We start from the raw sequence: 20,042 nt of genomic DNA, 5'->3' as shown, positions 1-20,042 counted from the left end.
GCTTTGTTTTTTCCCTCTTTTGGATAATAAATTTTTGTCCACATGCGAAACAAATCTTTGTTGCCTTATGCCAATATGCCTAGTGGCTGACCATATGGTAACCACTACAAAATTATACATATGATCCAGCAAGCCAGGTTTCACTCTGAGATCTGACTTGCCCACCATGACCACCACCTGGGATCATAACATTATTATGTGGCACATCAACAAATATGTTTTGGAAATCAAAATACACTACAGTTACTGGCTCCCCTTTATCCATCTTACTCATTTTTTTTTCTTCAAAGATTTGGAATAAATTTGTCAAACATCTCTTACAGGAAACACTGTAAACAATTTTCAAACAATAAGCTCACATAAACAGCAATGTGATAATGTTGAGATATTCTGGGTTTGAGTGATAATGATTGAGTGGTAAATATTGGTCAAAATACCAGGTTAACATGTTTGGTCCTCGAAAACAAAGGAAAATGCGAGAAGCTCATTTCAACAACATGAGAGCACACAGAGGTGACCTTGCTTAAACATGCTTCTGAAAAAAGGCACCTGCAACAATACACCACTCCCAACTGCATTGGAATTTCAGATTAGATTTTCGGCTTCAAGTTTCAAGGATTGGAAATTGGACCTGTAATTTTCTAATTCACAGGCAGAAGTGTTACTTACCTGGGCCTTGGTTAGGCTGATAGTAACTAATATGAAAACTACAGCAAACATTTTCAGGAATTATCACTTACCTTAAAGGCCATAAATTTGTGGTATGGTTTTGGTGCCCATGCATAGACTTCCACAGAATTCTTCAAAGCAATTACTAGAAACTTGATCCTCTCATATTTTACTAGAAAAATAAATTCATCTTTAGCATTTTGTTGTTAAGTAAAACATATGCAGCTTACTTTAGGTTAACAAGTTTAAGTAGGGTTACTAATTCAACCGCCAGTTAGCACAATATTTGTAACAAAGCTTTTTTAAAAAAATAGGATTCAAATTTGGAAAATATCATGGGAAGAATGTGCAAAGATCTGTACATATCTTCGATAATCTAGTGTTGTATTGTCATGAATTACTAATCAACTGTGAGAAAACACTACTTAAAAAGTTTCATTAATCTTGCTGATTTTAATTATTTTATATTTAGTTCAATTCAAATATTGAAAGTTTTTGTGAGCGGCATGCATTTAATTACACAACAATCTGTTGCAAGTCAAAAGAAAAAAAAATTAAGAAAATCTTTTAACAGAATTTAGTACAATGCATGCCACAAAAATTAAAAGGTTAGCAATTTCAATATAAATCAGTATGCCTTCTGATTTAGCACCTGCCATGAGGAAGGCAAACAGGAATCTCTGTCAAAATGTATTAAAATATTTTTAATCATGATCAAGCAGTTTTTATTGCATAAAATATACAACAGAGCACAGAAATAGTCAATATGGCTCAAGTGATCTATGTCAAAGTTGAAGGTCCATGCAAATCTTCTTTCACTTACATTATCCAACATCATCAGCATTTCCTTTTAGTCTGTTCTCTATAGCATGCTAATCTTGCTCCTCCATAAGTGCCAACTACTCAAAACTGGCTTGAAGGTAGGAGACAGGGAGTGGTGGTAAAGGGTTGCTTTTCAGATTGAAGACCTTTGACTAGCAATGTGCCACAAGGATCATTGCTGGGTCCACTGCTTTTTGTCATTTATATGGAATGACTTGGATGTGAATATAGAAGGTATGGTTAGCAAGTTCACAGATGACACCAAAATAGTTGGTGCAATGTACAGTAAAGATGATTATCTCAGAGTAGAATGGGACCTTGATCAGATGGGCCAACAGGTCAAGGAGTGACAGATGGAGTTTAATTTAGATAAATCGGAGTTGTTGCATTTTGGAAAAGCAAACCAGGCCAGGATTTATACACTTAATGGTAAGGCTTTGGGGAATTTTGCCGAACACAAGGGACCAGGATGTTTTGGTAGGGGGAAGCGTGGAGGTTCCTTGAAAGTGGAGTTGCAGGTAATCAGGGTGATGAAGGTAACGTTTCGCATTCTTGCCTTTATCAATCAGTGTACGGAGTTTAGGAGTTGGGACGTCATGTTGCAGCTGCACAGGACATTGGTGAGGCTACTTTTAGAATACTGTGTACCATTCTGGTTGCCCTTCTACAGGAAAAATGTTACTAAACTTGGAAATGCAGAAAATATTTACAAGGATGTTGCCAGGACTAGAGGGTCTGAGTTATAGAGACAGACTGAATAAGCTGAGGCTATTTTCCGTGAAGCATCAGAGGCTGAAGGTTGACCTCAAAGATTTATAAAATCATGAGGGGCATGGATAGGGTGAATAGCCAGGGTTTTTTCCCCTAGGGTGGGCAAATCCAAATCTAGAGGGCATACATTTAAGATGAGTGGGGAAAGATTTAAAAAGGACCAGAGGGGTAACTTTTTCATGCAGAGGGTGGTGCGTGTCTGGAACAAACTGCGAGACGAAGTGGAGGAGGCTGGTACAATTACGACAATTAAAAAGGGATCTGGATAGGTAAATGAATAGGAAGGATTTAGAGGGATTTGGCCAAAATACTGGTAAATGGGACTGGGTCAGATTGGGATACTTGATCGGTGCAAATGAGTTGGACCCAAGCATTCGTTTCCATGCTGTATGACTCTATTCTCACTTTGAAAGCAAGGGCTGAAATTTTCACCCCCAAGTCATGAGTGCAGAGTCAGAATTATTCCTGACTCCACAACTGCGATCCAGAGGAAGGAACTTTCATCCCAGGGTGATGAGGCTCCCTGAGAATGAGGCTTGATGTCCCCAATACAAAAATGGAGGTTGCTGGGTGCAGACTTGGTCTGGATGGAAGGCCTGACTCAGTGCTCTGGCACAGTGCTGAATTTAAAAAAACACACTTCCTCCACCTTCACCTCCAACAGACATCAATGTCATCCCAAGCCCTTCTGCCACCCCATAACCATGTCAATCTATTTCACTTTGCCCACTCCATAGTCCTTTACAATTTCAATGTGAACTTTGTGCCAACTCCTCCCCACACCTCTAAATATTTAAGTTCATGAAAATTCATAGCTGATGGGAGAGTAAGCTGAGGAGAACACAAAGAGGCTGAAAAGCAGTACAAATCAGGGAAGTGATGAGCCCAAGTATAAAACGGACAGGGGTCAAATAGGGAGGCACTTTGCAAGGGTCATATTCAGTCAGAGAAATTGAGAAGTAGAATACTTGTTTAAAAAAGCGAAGAGGCCAACCTAATTATAAAGGGCTACGGTGAGGTTGCAACTGATGTGTAGCATAGTTTTGGTCTCCTTGCCTAAGGACATCCACAAATGAGCCCACATATGGCTTTATTACCCTGCATCATGACTTATAGCGATTTCCATAAGTGTAACTGTGACACTTTTACCTCATTTATATTCTTATTCTCTAAGTAGTATTTGGATATGTTATTCTTGTATAACATTTATAAACTAAGTTCTAAAGCTCATCCCCATTTCACAAAGTTTAATCATTGAATTCAAACAGAAGACAGAAAGAAAATCAAGTGTCATGTTAAATTTCAAAGGTTCCTCACAATTATCATTTGGTTAGAACCTCTACTATAGACCCTTCTCTATCTCATAATCATGACAGTAGAACTTTCACTGTAATGGAGAAGGATGAAACAAGGATTCTGCCATTTAACAGAGGCTCATTTTATTTTATCCCCTCTTCTGATGTTGCAAGAATGTAATGTATTTCCAGCCTTTGCTTATGTTTGTGAAGATTTTCCAGATGTAATTGGTGGGGGAAGAGGAGAAGAATCACATTACACTTTCAATAAGGAAGTTTGTCAAAGTTGTTCAGAAATAGTTTTAAAAAAAAGCACTTTTGCTTCTCCATTTTGTTAAAATCTGTTCCCTCACTACATGGTTTCACACATTGCTTACAAGATTTATCTTTATGAACATAACTAAATTTGAATTCAATACGTTAATTAACTGTACAAAAAAAAATGTCATTTATACAAAAACAACTAAATCCTCAGACCAGATGGCATCAGAAGGTGGAACTCACTATCAGGAAAAACTGATTCTTGCAGGAGAGATTGAAGATTAAAGGAAATTTGGTTCAAAATCTTTTTGACATTGAGAAGCAAGTTCACGGTGGAGCTTAGATTAAAGAGAGAAGGAAGAGAGGGAAAAGAGAGAACAGCATTTCAAAATCCAGGCCATTCATTTAGGAATTAGAATATAGTGAAGTTCACAGCACTTATCATTATGATGTTATAACTTCAACAGCAACTTCCAGTGTCAGCACCTGCACAGTTAAAAATGAAAGCTTGAAAGTTGTTGTCCAAATCAGCCTGCACTACTCAAGGTCTTGCTGTACCAGTGCTTCACCAACAGACTTGGCATTCAAATACATACAAATACGAGCATAACATGCAGGGAAATCTCAGCATTTGTGTATTCAGATATTTAAGGTTAAGTCACCATAGTTCTACAGATCATAGAGCTGCTCTCTCATTACAGTGATATAAGTAGTGGCAATTTAACCCACAGGTGAAGGGAGACGTTGAGAAGTAGAGTCCTTCATGGTAACCTGAATTGAATCCACACAGTTGGCATCACTCTACATGTCAAACGAGCTATCCAGCTAAGTGAGCTCACCAATCAATGAACGCATAACAGTGTGATAAACCTTTACTATTACCAAACAAAATCATGATACTGAAAATTCAAATGCTAAGCTTTATTCTTTCAGAATTGTGTGTTGGGATTTATTTTAAATTAAAATGCAGATAATTCTATTTTATCTTTGCCGCTATGCTTTCACTCTCTCAGTACCCTCCTTCACATCCTTTTGATCTGTTGTTTCCTGAAACAGTTTTGCAATGAAGTAAATCTAGTGTATACTTCCTCCTGATTTCTATTACTGCACACAATATATCAGCATAGTCAGGTGTAGGGTTAAGAATACAAATTCTGTTTCACAATGTCCATTCACCAACATAAGAGAACAGTATCTCCGGCTGAGTGTTATTTGCACTTCCCAGTACTTAAATGCCAGAGAATGAGATTTCAAATATAATCATAAAAATGGACTGAAAGCAACTTTATGACATTATGGTACTCAAGTCACTTCAGACATGCCAAAATTCAGTGCACCTTTTACTTACAACTGGCAAGAACATGAGATTTTTCCTCAGTCTACGCAAAATCTCCACAGCAGTAATGATAGTACCAGCCAATTTGCCAATCATAATTTTACTATTACATGATTCAAAAATTTATTTTCAAGATGAGGTTTTTTAAATTTTCTCTAAATCTAATGACATTACACAAAATAGATACCATTTTTAGGAAAAAAATAAGCTACTCAAAAAATATATACCAAGATACAGTAAACGTAGTCACAATGAGCTGCGGGCTTAGTGCAATGAAGTTTTAAATGATGTCACAAAATGCCAGCAAGTGATTTGATAAAAGGATTTCACACACCCAAGCATATTGTAGGTCAATGTCAGACGAAATTAACTTATACATTTTTCATATTATTTATAATGTTGCAGATGTGCCAACATTTTTATAACTTTACTACTTTGTTTTAAAGTGCACATAACTTTCTTACCAACTTTGTAGTGTACACATCCTTCTAAGTCCCCAACTGTTGTCCAGCCTTGTTTTTTCTCTACTTCAGGATCATTGTGCAATATCTTGTTTCTTAACCAGGACAAATAATATACTCGCAATTTGTTTTTCTTCCCTTTAAGCAAATGTGCAAAATTATGGATGGTTACAATTTGAGAGAGTGAACGATGTAAAATAACGTAATAAAACGAAACGCTGAAGTATCAATATAAGATTATCAGTACAGAAAGACATGCTCATAAATCTGCAGGCAACAGCATTTTTGGAAGAACTGTAACTTGGAGCTTAATAATCACTATCTGGTATCATGTTATGGAAGGTTTTTCAGTCTCTCTGCTGAAGTTTGGAGACTGTCTGAAACCATATCAGTAAAAATCAAACTAGACAGCTTCTGTTGAGTCATTTCTTCAATGTATTAGCTGACAGTCTAATGTTATTCTGATCCACTTGAATTCAAGAAACATAATTTGAGACAATAAAAAGTGCTAAATTCAAACAATGAAAGAGATTCAGTACTAAACACCAAGACACACTATATATTTGACTGAAGAGCAAGTGTTTATATACTTCCGAGGAGATACACTTCACTGATGGAATTAAACAATCAATACAGAGAACAAATCCACCAGTGCCCTACATTCATATATAAATGTGATGGCAACAAACACTCATAGATCAGTAGTCTAACATTAATGCAAATGTAAGATTATTTACAAATGTCACAAAGACTCAGGCAAGGGTGTTTGATGTATTTAGCCACTTAAAAACTGAACAAAAATGATATAAATTGAAGGAGAACCAGATGGAGGGAGAGAAGGAATAATACCGACCAGAACTGGAGACATTTGGCAAATAAAGGGAAAGAGAGCTAATTATTTTTCAACATTTTGAGTACATCTGATGAAGGAGGCAATTTCAAGCACAAAACTTTGTAAATACTGATTTTACAAAATCTCTATAACGCGCTGAAATTGGGATGACTTAACAGTAAGGGCATTTAATTTCCTCATACTGGATCTTGCAGAAACAATGAAAATGTATGATATATAATCTTTACTGTGAGGAAGAGGAACACCTATACAAGATATTCGCCAAAAACGGATATCCTCGCAATTTCATCAACAGATGCCTAAGGGAAAGACAATGGAACGAGGACATGCCGCAACCCAAAGGACTAGCCACACTACCATACATCAAGAACATCTCTGAACTGACAGCCAGACTACTGCGACCACTAGGACTTATAACAGCACACAAACCAACAGCCACACACAGAAAACAACTCACCAGAACGAAGGACCCGATACCCAGCATGAGCAAAATTAATGTAGTGTACAAAATCCCATGCAAGGACTGCACAAAACACAAAATAGGACAAACAGGAAGACAGCTAACGATCCGCATCCATGAACACCAACTAGCCACGAAACGACATGACCAGCTATCCCTAGTAGCCACACACGCAGACGACAAGCAACATGAATTCGACTGGGACAACACTACCATTATAGGGCAAGCCAAACAAAGAACAGCCAGGGAATTCCTAGAAGCATGGCGCTCATCCACAAACTCCATCAACAAACACATCGACCTGGACCCAATATACCGGCCACTACAGCGGACAGCTGAAACTGACAACCGGAAGCGGCAGGGACAGGCCACTATAAATGCCTGAGGAAACACCACAGAAGCGCTTCACAGGAGGCTCCCAAGCACTGAGGATGTCACCTAGACAGGGGACGAAACGTTTGCAACAAAAACTTCCAGCTCGGCGAACAGAACCACAGCAACGAACACCCGAGCTACAAATCTTTTCACAAACTTTAATCTTTACTATTTATGAAATAATGCTTCAAGTACATGGATATTTCCTGATCTGCAGTCCTCACTTTCTCCTAAGTTGATTTTAACCTACTGCGAATCCTCTTGCAAGGATGCCTTCCTTGAAGAAGCTCTCTTCCTCTCACTATAAGGCTTAGCCTGCTTGGCACACCCTCTTCATTCCTGAAGAAAGGCTTCTGCCCGAAATGTCGATTCTCCTGCTTCTTGGATGCTGCCTGACTAGCTTGCTTTTCCAGCAACACATTTTCAGCTCTGATCTCCAGCATCTGCAGTCCTCACTTTCTCCTAAGTTGATTTTAACCTACTGCGAATCCTCTTGCAAGGATGCCTTCCTTGAAGAAGCTCTCTTCCTCCCTCTACAAGGCTTAGCCTGCTTGGCACACCCTCCTCATTTCTGAAGAAGGGCTTATGCCCGAAAGGTCGATTCTCCTGCTTCTTGGATGCTGCCTGACCAGCTGTGCTTTTCCAGCAACACATTTTTCAGGTCCAATCAGACCAATCAACACTTTATTAGTCTACTGTCCATCATCAGCAAACTGGTTGAAGGAGTCATCGACAATGTTATTAAGTGGCACTTTCTCAGCGATGCCCTGCTCACTTTGGGTTCTGCCAACTTCTGACCTCAATTTAGCCTTGATCCAAACATTAACAAAAAAAAACTAAACTCCAGAAGTGTGACAAAAGTCACTGCCCTTGACATCAAAGTATAGCATCAAGGTACCCTTGCATAACCAGAGTCTAGGGGAGTTAGGAGTAAGTTTTCCATCAGATGGAATCATCCCTAGCAAAATGAACATGTTTGTGGATGTTGAAGGTCAATCATTTAACTCCAAGGATATCACTGCAGCAAGGGGAATGTACTAAGGGTTCTTCAGGGCTACGTACTAAGAGAACCATTAAATATTCTTGCAATACAACACTTCAGTCTCCACCATTGAAGTCACTACTAGTATTTCATTTTCTTTTAGTTTACCCAACTAACTACGGCATTAGTTCCTAGAACAAAAGAGAATAAGGTACTCCCAGGTATCAGCCATAATTCCATAATCTATTGCTTGAAAGCCCATAAGAATAATATTCCAGAGCATTCTGTAGTAGATTAAAATTATATTCTACTCTCTCAATTAAATAAATTGGAGATGTCAGCCTTGGTTATGCTGTTATTGGACTTGAAAAGCAGAAGAGTGATGGCTTTTCACTGGGAAATTAAAATGTCAATCAAGCTGCTATCACTTATTAGAATGCTTAATGCTCTGTTAAAATGTAAAAATCCCATTCCTCTTAAAGAAAAAGTCACATAGTCCAGTAAAGTCTGAAAAATCTCAGAGGGAAGGACACAGAGATAACTTAATCATGTCCAAATTAAATTTGTAGTCTGCAATTTTCAATCAGTAATTTACTACTGTTATCAATGATTTTAAAAAAGCATAAAAATTGTATGCAGTGATTATGGTTTTGGCCACAAGGGTACAGATGGACAAGTTTCAGAATAACAAAAGCACATTTTAAAGAACAAATGCTCATAATATGTACAATGTTATCAACAATGTCACATTGTCAACATCATTCAAAAGGAAAAATATTTTATTTAGCAGTCATTCGAATAATTTGGACAAGTGTTTATGAGGTAGTTGTCAGGTAACAACCATGGGCTCCCTCTTTTCTGCTTCAGATAGTAAACAGATGGTCTTACTTAGAAGACTGCAAATATAATAGAAACATTTTCATTTTAAAAAAATCTGAAGTAATAATAGAACCTACTCCAATAAAATGATAATTTTGCTTACTTCACAGCTAACATGCTTCACTGACTGTTAGTCCAAAATATCTTTGTTCCAAGGCTTAACAATTTTCAACAAAACCGCACAGTAAAATAGCAAATCCATGGAAAAAAACTCCAATCTAATTGCAAGAATGTGACGTAACCACTGTTGAGCTTTTTGAGCACATTCACAACACAGAAAATTTAAATATATCTTCATTATTCACCAAATATTTGTTTGTTCTTTACGGTGGCCACCAAAGCAGTAGAACTTACGTCACAGCAAATGCCTCAAATTTTAAAATTCTGTTGAAATGCTATCTTGACACTGACGAGAAAGGATCAGATCATCATCCCATTGGTCTGAGCGGGTCATATCCAGATCAACCAACTAGAGTTGAATAAAGATTACCGACGACACTGGTGCTCAATAGCACGGGTTGTATGTAACACGTTGCTGCATTCCAGTGGCTATCCTGGGAAATGCAGCCAGTAAAAAAAAGTGTTGCATTGAACACACCTTAAATGTCTCCGGCTTATTCACTAACAGACTTCAGCATTTCTCACTCTAAACTATATAGCTGTTGAGAACTAATTGATGGAAAACTTAATTCTGTCAGAATCCTTTACAACCTGCCCAGGTAAATAAGAAGTAAATTGCACTGTCATTCAATTTAATACATTTACATTGTGTTCTAAATGTTACAGTTGCTGCTGCATTATATCTTTAACATTAGTTGGGATTTACAATGCAGTCATTGGTTAATGGAAATGTCCTTAACACCAACATTCAATCACTCAAATATAAAGAAAAATAGAACAAGATCCTTGATTGAGAAGCATAAATTTGTGAGGGGTAGAGTGGATGGGAAGACTTGTTTCCCTTAGCAGTAATAAGGAGACACAGTGTGAAAATGGTTGGGAATAAAATTGAGGAGGAAATGAGGAAAATGCTTTTCACTCAGAGGGTGGTTGGAGGACTAGAATGCCCTGTCCAGAAGGGCAGTAGTGGAAGACTCTCTCAAATTCACTTAAGGAGCAGATTCAGACACCTTTTTAAGTGCCAGACTCTTCAGAGATATGGACAGAGGACTGTTAAATGGGATTAGGATGGTGGTCTGTTTTTTCTGGAGGTGCAGACATGATGGGCAGTGACCTTCCTTTGCACCATAAACATCCCTGCATTGTCCAAATTTTCTAAATATCAGAAGAACAAAGTGCAGGGATGTAGGGAGAGTTTGAGAGAGTGACAATACATAAAGAATCACTCCCTAGAAAGACCAGCATGAACATAAATCAAATGCAATGCTTAGGACAGCTCTAAACAAAGAAAGGGAGTATGCTGAGAGAGAGTAAAGCAAAAATGAAAACTCTTCAAATCATACAACTGTGACAATACTCTTTTAGTTTCAAATGTGATGAAGGAGGAACTAAGTGATTAGTTGCTCCAAAGAATCATCAAAAAAATAAACACAGGGCACAGATATGGATTCAATAAACTATTTCCAACAGACCAGTTGAACTGACCAGTGAGAGTTTGGGTACATGCCGACAAAATCAAGAATTACAGAGCTCCACAAATCCAAATGTCTCACTGGAGTTCACCCAGTGTATCCCAGGAGGTTACTGGTTTCATCTCCAGGAATACTTCCTGGGCTTCCTTGTAAAGTTTCAGATTCCCACTCCATCATGCAGTAAGTCAATCACCAGATTCAGTCAACTCCAACTGTAATGCAGGAAATACATGCTTTCATTTCAGGAGGTTTAGTAAGGGATATCCTCACTTCAGGATTGATTCTCCTTTTACTAAGTCATAATTCAAACCTTCATCTTTGACATGACTCACAAAGGGTTTGCAGGAAAGTGAAGTAGTTAGGAGGGCAAGTGGAATATTAGACTGGACTGCAAGCGGCTGGATTTTAAGGTAGTGAAATCTAGTTACTACAGTAATGGAACTGGTGAGACCACAATTAGAGTACTGCACACAGATTTTTCCCCCTTATTTCAAGAAGGTCATAATTCTACTGGAGGCAATTCAGAGAAGGTTGACAGAGTTGATTTTTGAAGGGCTTGTGATGATAATGTGGCTTTAAAAGGTGTGTTTCATCCTGGCTGTTTTAAAAGAAGAGATGTTGAGACAGAATTTGGAGCAGTCTGCTCCAAGCCTATTAAATAAACAGCTCGGGGACCTTGGGGCTTTTTTTAAAGTTAGAACAACAAAAGCATTTGAACGGGTGCAGTCAGGCTCCCACTGAACCAGAGCTTTAGTTTAGTTTTCAGTAGTTGCTGGGATTTTGAAGCTCTCTCTCTCTCAGAGACACAGTTTTATTGACTTTATCTTTGCCAAGAGTCTGTTTATGGGATGTTACTATTTGGAACAGATGCTATTCAGTGGTTAAATAATCTATTATTTTGTTAAGTTTTCCAACAGAGTTAAAGTTACACAAATTCTTCTTTTTGTTTCTATTTTAACTGGGGGTAAGAATAAAGTACGTTTTGCTAAAGCGGAGTAGTGTGACCAATTGAATTACATTTGGAACGTAGCACCTTGCACTTGCCCTTAAATAAGGTAAAAGTTAGGGTTTAGGCTATCTCCTTAATATATTTGCATGGGGTTAGTCTATTCCACAACAGGCTGTTTTAATAGGAAGGATTGAGCAGACTGAAACTATACTCAGTGGATTTTAAAAGAATGAGGATATCTTACTGAAACATACAAGATTCTGAGAGGGTTTAACTGTGTAAGTATAAAGTGAAGTTTCATTGATTGGGGAATCTAGAATTAAATGTGCATCATCTAAGATTAAGGGTGCCTCATTTGAGATGTGAGTTGAGGAAGAATGTGAGTCTTTAGAATTTTCTACCCTAGAGAGCGATGGGAATTGCCAATGAATATTTTTAATACAAGGGAATCAAAACAGGCAGAAAATAGTTAAGACCAGGATCAAATCAGTTGTGATCATAGTGAATGATGGAGTGGGCTACAGGAACCACACGGTGTACTCCTATTTTGCACGTTGAAAGCATTTGACTTAAATAATGCATGTTAATTTGTCATAACAAATGAATTTTAATTGAATTGCACTACTCAATTTTAAATGATCCATTCTAGTTGCAAGCAATCACCTGCCAAAAACATGAAGCTATGTTTCAATATACATTTAGAAACACAATGTACCACAACAGGAATTTAATATATCTAGATGCAAAAGAACACTAACCCGATATTGTCACCAGCACATTCAATCCCTCAAGCACATCCATTTGCTGAAAACGTCTACGATTAATCAGAGGATACACCTTTCCTTGACCACTCCTGTCCAGCAGCATCAGCCCACTTTCCGTACCCACTAATAAATTCACACCTTAAAAAAAACAGGAAGATGTAAACATCTCCTTCATTTAGTAATGGAGTACTCATGTTAACACTCTAGCACCAATAAGAAATGGTTATGCTTTGTGACAACTTGTTCGTGTATATCCAAAGTCAGCACTAATTGAATGTAGTGCAGTTCTTTTTGTTCCATTTCAGAGTAAGATCAGACTCAGTGTTCACATTTGTTCCACAACTTCTTTGCATTGGTCCAAAACTAAACTGCTCAGCAGTAACACTGCATTGGTAGTATTACATGAAATCTAACTTTTTTCTCAACCGAAATAAAGAGCCTGGCTTGATGAAAATGTGAATTTCAACATCCACACTCAATCTTGTAGTATATTCACACACACTCACTTCAATGTACAAGAGATATGTGACAGATTCAAAAGAACTTGCCCCATAATGCAGCGCAAAGGATTTCAGAGTTGAATCGCTTCTTGTACTTCCGGATTTCTGGTGTGTCACTCTGTGGCCTGATGTTGGTTGGATTTACATTGACAACAGATCCTTTTCTGCTTGGATCTTGCTTCACGGACTCGGGTCTAATCTGGTCATTAGAGAAAACAACTACAAAAGACAAATATCAGAGTTAAAAATCATTTCAATATTGTGCTTATCCATACCTCTTCCATTAATAATTCTGAATAAAATCAAAACTACGCAACACTATCTTTCACTTTTTAATAACATTTCTGAAGTCATAACAGACTCAAAACATTAGCCCGGTTTCTTTCTCCATTGATGCTGACAGACCTGAGTTTCTCAAGCACTTTCTGTTTTTGCAACACTATTTTTGATCTTAGTTTTTGCATATCCTTAATACTCATCCAGAACAGCTGAAGCAGCTGAGTGTTCAAATCACAAGAGACTGACTTCTAAATTTATCTGTTAGGCTGCTGCAGAGGTTCTCAGCTGGGTTGCCATTCTGCCTTCGACAAGTGGATCATTTCATATTAAAGAGAATTATACCAACAGCTAAGTAAGAGAGTCATAGGAATTTTCTCTTTCCTGAACCAATTTTAAGGAATAGATAGAATACGACATTTCTGCAAGCAAATATTTTGTTATGGCATGCTTGGTCTTTGAAGTAGCTGAATAAACAACAGAATTCATTTTGTAAAATATCAAATAATGGACTGAACATGCGAATGTGCACATTTCAGACTGCCAATTCATTAGCTACCTCCAACATAATGCTCCATACATACAACAGAAGCCACTGTGATCAATTGAGACTACAGTTAACACGCTCATTCGAGAACTCTTTTGAAGGACAGGAGGTCATTTCTGACTTCAGGGTCTTTTTGCAGACTTTTTCCATGCTATGTGGGATGGAATAAATGTGATGAGTGGGGATAGCAAAGAACAAATGGAAGTTATGGGATGGTGATGGCCAGGGAATGATGAATAAGACAAAGTAATTAGTTAAGTGTGACAAAACAACATTGGCAATTATTTTATATAACCTCGTTATTGTCTGTGCTAAAAATTAAGGTCCATTAGATTTGAATGAAGAATTTTAGCAAAATATCCAGTGCATTAAGAGAATATGTCAGGGTTGATCAAAACCAATAGGGAAGGAACACCTTAAGATCCTCCCAAGTACTAGTGATAAAAATACTGAAAATTAGTGGGACTAACTGCTGACTAGCTGCAGGGATCTGTTATTCTGCATTTTAGGGTTATCGAAGAAGCGGTAATAGAGACAATAACAGCATTGATTGCAATCTACCAAAATTCACACAACTCTAGAAAATATCCCAATGGATTGGAGAACTGCAAATATAACTCCCCAATTTAAGAAAGGGAAGACAGGAATGCAAGAAGCTACAGAAAAGTTACCTCAATTCTGTCAGAGAAAGTGCTGAATCTATCAATGAAAAAATGGCAAGATATTTCAAAAATCATCATGCAATCAACCAGAGTCAACATGGTTTGATGAAAGGGAAATGGCGTGATACAGATTTATTAGAATTCTCTAAGGATGCAATAAGCAAGGTGCTTAAATGCACATTCGCAGCTGTGGAATGGATTTGAATTTCTGAACAAAAGATTTGGTAAGGTTCCACAGCAAAGACTACTGCACAAGATAGCAGTTTATGGCACTGGGTGATGTTTTAGCATGGATGGATGACTGGTTGACTAATAGGAAATACAGAATAGGGATAAATGGATCAACTCAGGTTGGAAAACTATAATAAGTGGAATGCCACAGGATCAGTGTTAGGGCCTCAATCACTAGTGATATATTTTACATCGACAAAAGGACTGAATGTGTTGCAGCTAAAATTTCCGATGATGCAAGGATTACGTTGCGATGATGCAAAAAGTTTTGAAGGAAAATAGATAGGTTAAATGAGCAGGCAACAATTTGGCAGATACAGTACAATCTCAGAAATATGAAGTTATCCATTTTGGCAATATAATTTAAATGGAGAGACAGCACACTTCTTTGGTGGAGTAGAATCTGGGTATTCTCATACATGAATAACATGCAGATACAGCATGTCTTCAGGAAGACAAATGGAAATTCAGCCTTTATTGCACAAAGGAGAGTGTGTGTTAGATGAGGGAAGTCTTACTACAACTGTACAGGGCATTGATGAGATCACACCTAGAGTATGCTACAATTTTGGCTTTTGATGAGGGGTATACTTGCATTGGAAACATTTTAGTGAAAGTTTACTAGAGTGATTCTTGGGATGAAACTTGAAAATGTTCAGAAAATATTTACAAGGATGTTGCCAGGGTTGGAGAGTTTGAGCTATAGGAAGAGGCTGAATAGGCTGGGGGTATTTTCTCTGAATCATCGGAGGCTGAGGAGTGACCTTATAGAAGTTCATGAAGGGCATGGATAGGCTAAATATACAAAGTCTTTTCCCCAGAGTGAGGTATTCCACATCTAGAGGGCATATGTTTAAGGTGAGAAGGGAAATATTTAAAAGGGACCTAAGTGCCAACTTTTTCCACATAGAAGGGTGGTGCATGTATGGAATGAGCTGCCAGAGGAAGTGGAAGAGGCTGGTACAATTACAGCATTTAAAAGGCATCTGGATGGGTATATGAATAGGAAGGGTTTAGATGGATATGAACAAAATGCTGGTAAATGGGACCAGATTTATTTAGGATATTTGGTCAGCATGGAAGAGTTCGACCAAAGGGTCTGTTTCCATGCTGTACATCTCTATGACTCTATGATTCTAAGATGTTGTCTTATGAAGAAAGTTGAATAGAATGGGCTTATACTCACTGGATTTTAGAAACCTACTTCATTGGAGCTGTGAGGCAGGAGTGCTAACCACTGAGCCACCATGCTGCTGCCCTCTGAGCCACTGTGCTGCCCTCAATGTTCTTTGAATAACATTGAGCCCCTTTACAACTCAAAACAGTTCCAAATTAAACTTTGTTGTTCCATGACTATCTAATCGTAGCAACAACAATCAAATTGGACAGATTAACAAAGAGGCCTGATGGCTCACATCCAAGTATTCAAAGAAAACCTTGCAAAGAAATGGGAGGCAATGGCCTAGTGGTATTATCATTGGACTGTTAATCCAGAGACCAAGGAAATGCTTTGGGGACCTGGGTTCAAATCCGCTATGGCAGACGGTGAAATCTGAATTCAATAAAAGTTTGGAATTAAGAGTCTAATTATGACCATGAATCCATCGTCAATTGTTGGAAAAACCCATCTAGTTCATTAATGTCTTTCAGGGAAGGAAGCTGGTCTGGCCTACACGTGACTCCAGACCCACAGCAATGTGGTTGACTCTTAACTGCCTTCTGGGCAATTAGGGATGAGTAAAAATGCTGCATAGCCAGTGACGTCCTCATCCCATGAATGAATAAAGAAATTAATGATTTAAAATGCAATTTTCTATTTCCATTTCATCAATCCATTCTAAAAGATGAAAGACTTAACAGCAATCTAGGTTTGTTCAATATATCATTTCAGTTGCATGACACTAAATTTTTTGCTATAAATTCTGTGTCTTATGATCCCCTTCCATGGCTACCCGATGAAGGAGCAGCGCTCCGAAAGCTAGTTCTTCCAAATAAACCTGTTGGACTATAACCTGGTGTTGTGAGATTTTTAACTTCGTAGGCAATTGCATGGAAAAATGTGTTAAACTTTTACAAATTCTTTGCACAGTCTCAGGGAGAGTAGAAAGAATGTCATGTCTTGGGAGATGTACAGAAGAGGCTTGCTAAAAAGATATCAAGAATGACGGACTTCAGTTATGAGGCAATTTCAGACAGACTTTGCTAAATAATCCGAAATGTGCAAAGAACAGCATTTACAACCAATTTAGAATCATCAGACTTACATTGCAGCGTGCGCGCGCGCGCGCACACACACACACACACACACACACACATGTCTTTTTTTTGCAGGCAGAAAGAACATATACACACAAGCAGCATTCTCAAAAATCCTTTTTCCTCTGAATCTCAGGAGGTTCATACATGGTAACAACTTCCAAAACTGGAAGTCAATGCTGCAAAGGGCACAGATTACAGATCCCTGTTGCAGCTGTGCACAAGCACACCCTTCTTCAGAAGTGAGGGTCACTGGACCCAAACGTTAACTCAGTTTTGTTCCACAGATGCTGCCAGACTTAGGGATTTTCCAGCAATTTTTGTTTCTGTTTCTGATTTCCAACATCTGCAGTTCGTTGGTTTTGTTTTTGTTTAGACGTTGAATTGAAAGGTGGTCAATCACAGCATAAGAGGTATCCATTTGGTCCACTGTCCACCCTTTACCTTTAAACTGTTCTAATGAAATGTCTGTGCCTTTTTCACTCTGTCTAATTCATATTAATAAATCCAAGACTTGTTACAATATCTTTCACGTGTCCAAACCCACTTGAGAACAATGGGAACATATATTCAAAGTTTTAAGATGTTTATTGCAGCAGATCCTTCCAATTGCATTTCCTTTACAAAGTGAATTACAGTCACCATAATCTTTTATATCATGACAAATGCACTGTATTTTATCACTTACCCATTGAAGATATAGTGGTTCCACTAGATGGGGATATTTGCAATAATCGGGGATCTATAAATGGTGTGAATGAAGATGATGATTTGTGTTTCTGGAGTGTATTTCCTGCTGATGGGGTCTATAATAGGAACATTCAATTAAAGTGAATTAAAATTAGAAGAGGCAAAAGACAAGGCAGAATACACTTGAGAGAGATCCACTGTTATTTGAAATTGCACGTTTCTGAATTTAATCATTTTACATATATAACAGCAAGCATTCACATGATCAATCTACTTTTAAAAGCTAACTTTGCACTAACTTATCACAATTCTATAACTTTCTAATGTCATGAGTTAACTGACATGAGCCTATCACACAAACCAGCGCCAAATAGATTGTTACATTCTTTAACTTAGCATATAAATGAAGAAGCAAACTGTGAATTCTGCACAGAAAAACATACTTTAACCTAAAATTGTGTTAACTTCAAACTTAAGTTGCATATTATAAATATATAAAATGTTGCAGACAAGGTGTAAACAAAACTCTGACCAGCATATCTAATAATCCAAAGAAACACACCAATCCTTCTAGAGTAAATAGCTTAACATAATTTAGACTTGATAAATTTGATCAAACATTGACTTACTTCCAAATGTAAACCTGTGTTACCCAGTTATTGGTTTCAGTGTCAGTTTTGGGTAACTGAACATTTTAACAATGCACAATTTCAATAAGACCGGTTATTTAGACACTGAAAGAAACATGATATGGCAGCATATGTGGAGAAAGAAACAGTTAATATTTTAGGTCCATGATTTTACATCAGAATTGGTCAGAGTTAGAAGTGTATTAGGTTTTGAGCAAGCAAAAGCAGGGAAGGTAATGCCAGCAAAAGGATATGAAAGAGAGATGATTAAATGACATAAGGGTGAATGATCCAAATATAATTGTGGTAATGAAACAAATTAATGAACAGAAGATATGTCAAGAGGTGGTATGAACAGCAGGATCATAAATAACTGAAAGCAAAGCAGATGGAAATAAAGTTAAAAAAAAGTGAAATAAAACAAAATGGGGGCAGAGGTTACCATCTAAAATTGTTGAAATCAATGATTATCCTAGAGATTGTAAAGCAAGAAGACAAAAGAAGTGCCTTTCCTCAAACTTGTGCCAGTGCACTGCATTCGGCCAAGCAATAGGTGAGAGTGGGATGCTCAGTTGAGGAGTGAGAGAAGTGGTCACCCAGTTTAAATTTGGTCTGCCCAACGTAAATATTAGACAGTAATGGTGAATACAGTATAGTAAATTGAAAAATAACAGGGAAATCACCGTTTCATCTGAAAAGTGTATTTTGCTTCTTAAACCATGAAAGAGGAAAGACATAAAAGGGCAAGATTTGCATTTTCTGGATAACTACTTACATTTTAAGAAGGAAAGGAGGGTTGGGACTGATTGCAGACTGAACAAGGGCTTTGTAGAGGTAATGAGGAGAGGGAAGTGAGCCGAAATTGTATTTGGTGATGGGATCATTCCAGAGATGGCATCAAGGCAGAGACTGATCTGTCAAACATGAAGGCTAGTGGGATCGATGATACGCCTTATCACTGATCTGGGGGGAAATGGCTGAGTGCACAAGTATATGAAATAGAACAGAAAAACTTGATGTACCTTGCCAAACAAGGTAGGGAGAAACATGCAGTTGAGGAGAAAGGACCAACCTTGAAAAATCTGACCTTAGTAAAACCATCAGCTTCATTCTCTTACTCACCCACCTGAATCACTGAACTCAGCATAATGCTAAGTTGTTCTTCTTCATGTTTTTTCGACAGTATGGGGATTGAACCAACGACCTTGATGTTATTAGCACCTTGCTCTATCATCTCAGCTAACCAGTCAGCAGCAAGTAAGAGTGGGCCACAAATGGTAACCTCACCTGTGCTATTTACATGAAAGCCTCACCTTTGGGATGAAGCAATGGTTTTCTTCTGTTTTTTTAAAAAAATTGACATATTATAGTTACTGCCCATAAACTGGTCTACTCTACACTGGACAGCTTAAATGAAGACTGCATGACTACTTTGTTGAAACAACTCTGTTCCAAGTCTTCTTTTTCAGTCTACAAGTGTGAACCTGGGCCCAATAATGCCTGTTATTTTAAGTTGCCACTTAACACGCATGCTGATGTTTGTATCTTGCATATGTGCTGTGTTCTAATGAAACTCAACATAAGCTTGAAGAGCACCTAATCTTTCTACTGAACACTTGAAAACCTTCTGGACTCATCATGAAGTTCCACAATTATCTGTTATAATGTCTGTCCCCATTGTTTGTTTTTCTTCCCCCCCAATTTTTTCCCTTCCTCATTTTTGTCTCTCATCCCCTTTTCCTATGCTCTTGGACAATACTAATTCAGGATTCTGCGATTCGT

At 37.8% G+C, this 20,042-nt stretch overlaps 1 protein-coding gene across 5 annotated transcripts in view; it reads right to left on the bottom strand.

Moving 5' to 3' along the window:
* The window catches only part of map4k4 (mitogen-activated protein kinase kinase kinase kinase 4), a 279,063-nt gene that overhangs the window by 23,044 nt on the left and 235,977 nt on the right, over positions 1-20,042 (bottom strand). For all 5 annotated transcript variants that reach the window (XM_087988113.1, XM_043691713.2, XM_087988114.1 and 2 more), the window contains 5 exons: positions 17,630-17,747; positions 13,018-13,188; positions 12,464-12,607; positions 5,619-5,753; positions 741-841 (listed from right to left, as the gene is read on the bottom strand). In XM_087988113.1, the coding sequence (XP_087844239.1) occupies positions 741-841; positions 5,619-5,753; positions 12,464-12,607; positions 13,018-13,188; positions 17,630-17,747 (669 nt within the window). The remainder of the gene's footprint in view (positions 1-740; positions 842-5,618; positions 5,754-12,463; positions 12,608-13,017; positions 13,189-17,629; positions 17,748-20,042) is intronic.

Source organism: Chiloscyllium plagiosum, unplaced genomic scaffold (genome assembly GCF_037043375.1).
Source record: "Chiloscyllium plagiosum isolate Xiang-an unplaced genomic scaffold, Cpla_swu_hap1 HiC_scaffold_6, whole genome shotgun sequence".
In the NCBI taxonomy this organism is placed as follows: Eukaryota; Metazoa; Chordata; class Chondrichthyes; order Orectolobiformes; family Hemiscylliidae; genus Chiloscyllium; species Chiloscyllium plagiosum.
Note: the sequence above shows the minus strand (reverse complement) of the source record. Positions and strands in the feature narration are given on the sequence as shown.